Source organism: Nuphar pumila, chromosome 11, assembly GCF_984573655.1.
Source record: "Nuphar pumila chromosome 11, dmNupPumi1.hap1.1, whole genome shotgun sequence".
Taxonomy (NCBI): domain Eukaryota; kingdom Viridiplantae; phylum Streptophyta; class Magnoliopsida; order Nymphaeales; family Nymphaeaceae; genus Nuphar; species Nuphar pumila.
This window is the reverse complement of record NC_143259.1, coordinates 6,666,779-6,673,026: the sequence shown is the minus strand read 5'-3', so window position 1 is coordinate 6,673,026 and position 6,248 is coordinate 6,666,779. Positions and strand designations below refer to the sequence as shown.

Genomic DNA, 6,248 nt, shown 5'->3' with positions numbered 1-6,248 from the left:
CCATGGTCCCTCTTTGAGAGCGGATCAAGTAAAACAATCAATGTTAAAACAACAACACAAGAGTCACACCTATTTTGTCTTGTGGGACCCATTAGCGATTAACATGCTTAAAGAAGAAGACAGGTGTCACGTGTTGGCGTTTTACAATATAGAACATGTAAAATGCTGTTTTACCTGAACTGCACAGTAAATTCAGAAACTTGGTCACCCTCCAAACAAGCATCGAAAACCACCACCACCACCAGCCAAACTGATCTTACTGATCAACAACCAACATTGCAGTAAAAAGTAAAAAAAAAAACTGCAGCCCAGAAATGGCAACCCCATCGATTAGGAAAGTCAATATGCAGATTTATTGAATAATTAACTCCCCATTAATCAAATACAGAACGAAAAACAATCGGCAGAGAATTACTCTACACTCACGCCTCTCTCTCTCTCTCTCTGGGCTAGAATCTTGCAGGGTAGGAAGACCATTTGTATCTATATATACCCACAAGAATCATGCTGGAATCTTGATTCTATTCCCCCGATGAATACCCAATTCAGGTCTCTGTCTCTGTCTCTTTCTCTCTCTCTCTCTCTCTCTCTCTATATATATATATATCAGAATCCCACACTTTCCCTCTGGTTGTGTAGGACTGTAGCACCTCTGCCACCAAGCAGACGATGGCGAACCTCACCTGTTCGGCCGAGTACCTGGGGCCCCTCCTGGGAGGCTCCGCCAACATGACCGAGGTCGCAACCTTCCTCTGCAGCCGCTTCCAGAACACGGCCGACCAGTTCACCGCCACCAACTACGCCGTCAACAACACCTACCTCCTCTTCTCCGCCTACCTGGTGTTTTCCATGCAGCTCGGCTTCGCCATGCTCTGCGCCGGCTCCGTCCGCGCCAAGAACACCATGAACATCATGCTCACCAACGTCCTCGACGCCGCCACGGGCGGGGTCTTCTACTACCTCTTCGGGTACGCCTTTGCCTTCGGCTCCCCGAGCAATGGCTTCATTGGAAAACATTACTTCGGCCTCAAGGCCTTCCCCGATGCCACCTACGACTACAGCAACTTCATCTACCAGTGGGCCTTCGCCATCGCCGCCGCCGGCATCACCAGCGGCTCCATCTCCGAGCGCACCCAGTTCGTCGCCTACCTCATTTACTCCGCCTTCCTGACGGGCTTCGTCTACCCCGTCGCCTCCCACTGGTTCTGGTCACTGGACGGCTGGGCCAGCCCCACCAGGACTTCCGACCACCTCTTCGGCACTGGCGCCATCGACTTCGCCGGCTCCGGCGTGGTGCACGTCGTCGGCGGCGTCGCCGGCCTCTGGGGCGCCATTATCGAGGGCCCCCGCATCGGCCGGTTTGACCACGCAGGGCGCTCCGTCAACCTCCAAGGCCACAGCGCCTCCCTCGTCGTCCTCGGCACCTTCATCCTCTGGTTCGGCTGGTACGGCTTCAACCCCGGCTCCTTCAACACCATCCTCGTCACATACCCCGGCACCGACCCCTCCTACGGCCAGTGGAGCGGCGTCGGCCGGACCGCCCTCACCACCACCCTCGCCGGCTGCACCGCCGCGCTCACCACCCTCTTCGGCAAGCGCCTGCTCACCGACCACTGGAACGTGATCGACGTCTGCAACGGCCTGCTTGGCGGGTTCGCCGCCATCACCTCCGGCTGCTCCGTCGTCGAGCCATGGGCCGCCATCATCTGCGGCTTCGTCTCCGCGTGGGTTCTCATCGGGTGCAACAAGTTGGCCGCATGGCTCCATTACGACGACCCGCTGGAGGCCGCGCAGCTGCACGGTGGCTGCGGGGCGTGGGGGCTCATCTTCACCGGCCTCTTTGCCACCAAAAAGTATGTCAATGAGGTCTATACCAACAAGGCTGACCGGCCGTATGGTTGGTTCATGGGCGGTGACGGCAAGCTCCTGGCTGCAAACTTGATCGAGATATTGACCCTCGTTGCTTGGGTGAGCGCCACCATGGGTCCACTGTTCTGGGCTCTGTACCGGCTCGGGTTGCTCAGGGCCTCTACCGACGATGAGCTCGAAGGGATGGACAAGAGTCTTCACGGTGGGCTCGCCTACGCTTGGCACGACGAGGGCGAGGCTAAGGCCAAGAGCGTGTTGATGACGGAGATTGCCTCCAGGGTTGGTGATGGCTCGTCAGCCAACAAGGATCCTAACGTTCCAGTCTAAGTCGACCCCGGTTTCTTCTTCCTCTGAACCTTATTTTGATGTTTTCTTCTCTTTGGGGGACGATGGTGTTTGTGCTGTGAATCGATTGCATGTATTTTATCGTTTTACTGTTTCTGCGTTTTGGGTGGCAGGGTGAGTTTCAGACTCTCTCTCTCTCTCTCTCTCTCTCTCTCTCTCTCTCTCTCTCTCTCTCTCTCTCTCTGTGTGTGTGTGTGTGTGTGTGTGTGTGTGTGTGTGTGTGTGTGTGTGTGAGGGCGAAGCAGAGGAGATGAGAGATGAGAGGGTTGTGGTTTGTTGGGGTCTCTTCAATGGATGCTAATTTGTGCTTTTGTTCTCTTTTGAGTGCCTTTTTCCTGATTTATGTAGAAACTGGCTTTGTAAATCTTACTGCTTTCCATGAGAGTCCCTTTTTCCTTTTCTCTGTAAAAACTGGCTTGACTTTGTAAAACATGAGAACTTTTCTAAAAAGGGGTGTTGATTGGTGCATTTTATGAATCTGTAGGCGTTATGTTTCTTGTGATGGTTGATGGTGGTGTTACTCGCTTGCAAGTAGGGACAGACCACGGTGACCATGTTTGTATGGGCTAAGAACCGAGCCTATTGTGACAGAGTTTGATACGTCTGGGTTCATGCAAATTTTTTATTTCACCTCATTGTTTGTCCTGTGAATTAGTTCGAGTTCATCACACTTCTATAGACAGTCACTGTTGATGACAACTCTCGGCAAAGCATCCATGGCTGAATAGTTAAAGCACCCAATTCATAATATCCTTTCAAACTGGGTCAAACTGTGTAGCCTGTTAACTGTAGTTCAGCAGTGATAGATGATTCATGGGTTAGCCCTATTCAAACAAGCCGATCAAACCAAGAAACATGATCTAAACTCAAAAGAAACCTCAACGTTGTCCACTCAACTTGTTCTGTGGCTCATATTCTATTGGAGTCAGTAGACAGGCCAAAAGGTGTCTGCAGGGAATCATGGTGGGCCTTCTCCAAAATTGAACCTTTTGATTGCAGTTGCCTGAGTGATTTTGTCTAGTTGCATGATTGAGCATTTTTAACCAAGATGACCACCAAAGACGAATGAAAATCTCTGATCAAATCTTAACAATCAACTCCCACCATCTTCCAGGAAATGCCAGAATTACCAAAGAAAAGCCAATGAAAGGAGGCTCTCTACCTTATCCGTGATTCTGGAATCCTAAAGATGCCATGACATTTACATTAATAGACGTAAAGAAACAAGAGGAACAGTCCCCACCATCTTCCATATTCAACAACAGCTTCAAAAACACGGAACCACATAACCATGTGACTATATCTGTACTGTATCTGTTTCATATTCAACCTTTTCATCTCCAGTATATTCTTGCAACCCAGCATATAAAATCAACATAAGCAAGTCTGGTTCATAGCTACATGTAAAAAGAATTGGTAATGGATTATGAAACCACCTTCATAAGAAGGTAATCCAAATCAAATGGCTCATGCAGAGGCGGATCTGGGGGGCAGGACTGGGCTGTAGCCCAGTCCTGCCTCCAGAAACAGTTAAATTTTTTTTTTTTTAAGCCCAGTCCTAGCCCCGCCCTGATTCCATATGAAATAGTTTTTTATCCATTTTTGTAGCCCAGTCCTAGCCCAGCCCAGCCCTGACTGCAGCAAATAGTTTGATTTGTCCATATGAAATAGATTTTTATTAATAATTGTAGCCATTTTTTATTTTATCTCAAAAAAAAAATTTTGGGCCCCCCGACTATCACACCAACTATTTTTTTTTGCTACACCCCTGTTTGCCCCCCCCCCCCTTACATGAATCCTAGCTACGCCACTGGGCTCATGCCACTAGAATCCTTTAGATGGTCATAGAAATGAAGTCATTCATCTTGTTAAAGGCTGCATGGTATGTATGTATCAAGTTTGATCCTGATTCATATGTGACGTATGTTACAACCAAGATCCATTGAAAACAGAACTAGATTTTCAATAACTCATGGATTTTCTAGCTTTTGGGTGCTGCATATCTGCAGAGTAGAACTCGAGAACTATCTCAATCCAACTGCAACCTAGAGTTTTTATGTAACCCCCCCCCCCCCCCCCCTTCTGCTGGATCATTTTCCTGGCCTTCTCATTGTCTTCCAACCTCCGCTATTCACTTCACATATTTGCCTGCAGCACAAGTTATCCTGCATTTTTAAGGATCAAGATCAAGCAATTGGTTTCATCCAATTTCTTGTTCCCATGAATTCTGTAGCAGTTTAACAATGCACCCTCACCGCTTGAGTCTGGAGCTCAATTCCTGATTTATATTTAAAAAAATTCCCACATCTCGTCAACTATCGCCCCATAAAGACGAGCATTCAATACCCCCAACAAAAGTGACCTGGTCTGCCCACCCCTTGAATTTCTCTAAACACTGCAGTGGCATCATCTCTATATCCATTGAGCGCACGGCCATTAACAAATGAATTTCATGATACTATGCTTCTCTTAGACATGCCATAAAAGACCCTTTGATCCTCTCTCAAACTCCCGCTCTTGCCATACATGTTTATTTGTGCATTGCCCACAAAACAAGAGAAGACAATTATGCTTTTGTTAACAAAATCATGAACCCAATTGCCCATCTGCAGAATTCCCAAAGGCCAATAGGTTACACACCACGGAGGTCTCATTAGGTCTATAACCCTCAGTCCGCCTCCTCCTTAGCATCGACACTGCATCCCAAATTCAGTGTAAAACCCATGATCATGGCAATCAAGATGGCAAATCCCTCACGGGGTATATCAAAAAACAAAATGGCAGCACCTGTCTTCTCAAATCTAATGTACCTGTACACCATCGCGATCTAAGGACCACACTTTATTCAAGCATTTTACCAAACAGTTGGGGCACGACAACCTCTCTTCATTTCGCACATCAACCAGGGCATTCTGCAGCACACTATAGCCATCAAACATAGATTTTAGAATGAGGGTATGCGTCTTTTTGAAGTGGGAAAGCTGTGAACATTCACAAACATATGTTGAAGATGAGGAACTGAGTTTGGCCAAGGGTGTGGATCTGGTTCACCTCTCCAACAAGGAGGAGATGTGAAAGGGAAATGGACCCTACAATCTCACGTATCATGGGATCCAGCATACATTGGATCCTAGCCGTCCAACTACACTACAAGAAAAATGCTAATTAGCAACGAAAATTTGCGACGGAAAAAATTCATCTCAAATTTGCAATGGATTAACGAGAGAACGATATTCGTCGCTAAAATTTTGCTTATTTGAAAAATTCGTGACGGAAAACATTCTCTCGGTAATCCGTCGCGAATTAGCGATGGAATTTATTCTGTTTCAATATCTGTCGCAACTTAGCGACGGATCAGCGACAAAACTTTTTTGTTGCTACGTCGTCGCCAAGTAGTGCCAACCTAGCGACGAAATTCGTCTGTTGCGAATCCGTCATTAATTTTTTCATAAATTTCTAATTTGAACCTCTTTCTTTCTCTTTTCTGTTTCGTCGACGAACCCAAGCCTCAACACCAGCAGAAGTTATCACAATAAGGTGAAAAGATCATTTGCAATATGATTGCACAAATATTTGTACATTAAGCACCTGATCAATGTGAAAGGGAAATGGACCCTACAATCTCACGTATCATGGGATCCATCATACATTGGATCCTAGCCGTCCAACTACACTACAAGAAAAATGCTAATTAGCAACGAAAATTTGCGACGAAAAAAATTCATCTCAAATTTGCAATGGATTAACGAGAGAACGATATTTGTCGCTAAAATTTTGCTTATTTAAAAAATTCGTGACGGAAAACATTCTCTCGGTAATCCGTCGCGAATTAGCGATGGAATTTATTCTGTCTCAATATCCGTCGCAACTTAGCGACGGATCAGCGACAAAACTTTTTTGTCGCTACGCCGTCGCCAAGTAGTGCCAACCTAGCGACGAAATTCGTCTGTTGCGAATCCGTCATTAATTTTTTCATAAATTTCTAATTTGAACCTCTTTCTTTCTCTTTTCTGTTTCATCGACGAGCCCAAGCC

General features: G+C 46.7%; 1 protein-coding gene across 1 annotated transcript; it reads left to right on the top strand.

The window, feature by feature from the left end:
- The first annotated feature begins 336 nt into the window (after nt 1–336).
- On the top strand, nt 337–2,350 carry LOC149821777 (ammonium transporter 1 member 1-like). Its single transcript, XM_089980805.1, has one exon. The coding sequence runs from the start codon at nt 670–672 to the stop codon at nt 2,194–2,196; it is 1,527 nt and encodes a 508-aa protein (XP_089836931.1). The 5' UTR covers nt 337–669; the 3' UTR covers nt 2,197–2,350.
- The last annotated feature ends 3,898 nt before the right edge of the window (nt 2,351–6,248 follow it).

Coding starts and splice junctions, on each gene's coding strand:
- LOC149821777 (XM_089980805.1), top strand. CDS start 670: ATGGCGAACCTCACCTGTTCGGCCGAGTACCTGGGGCCCCTCCTGGGA.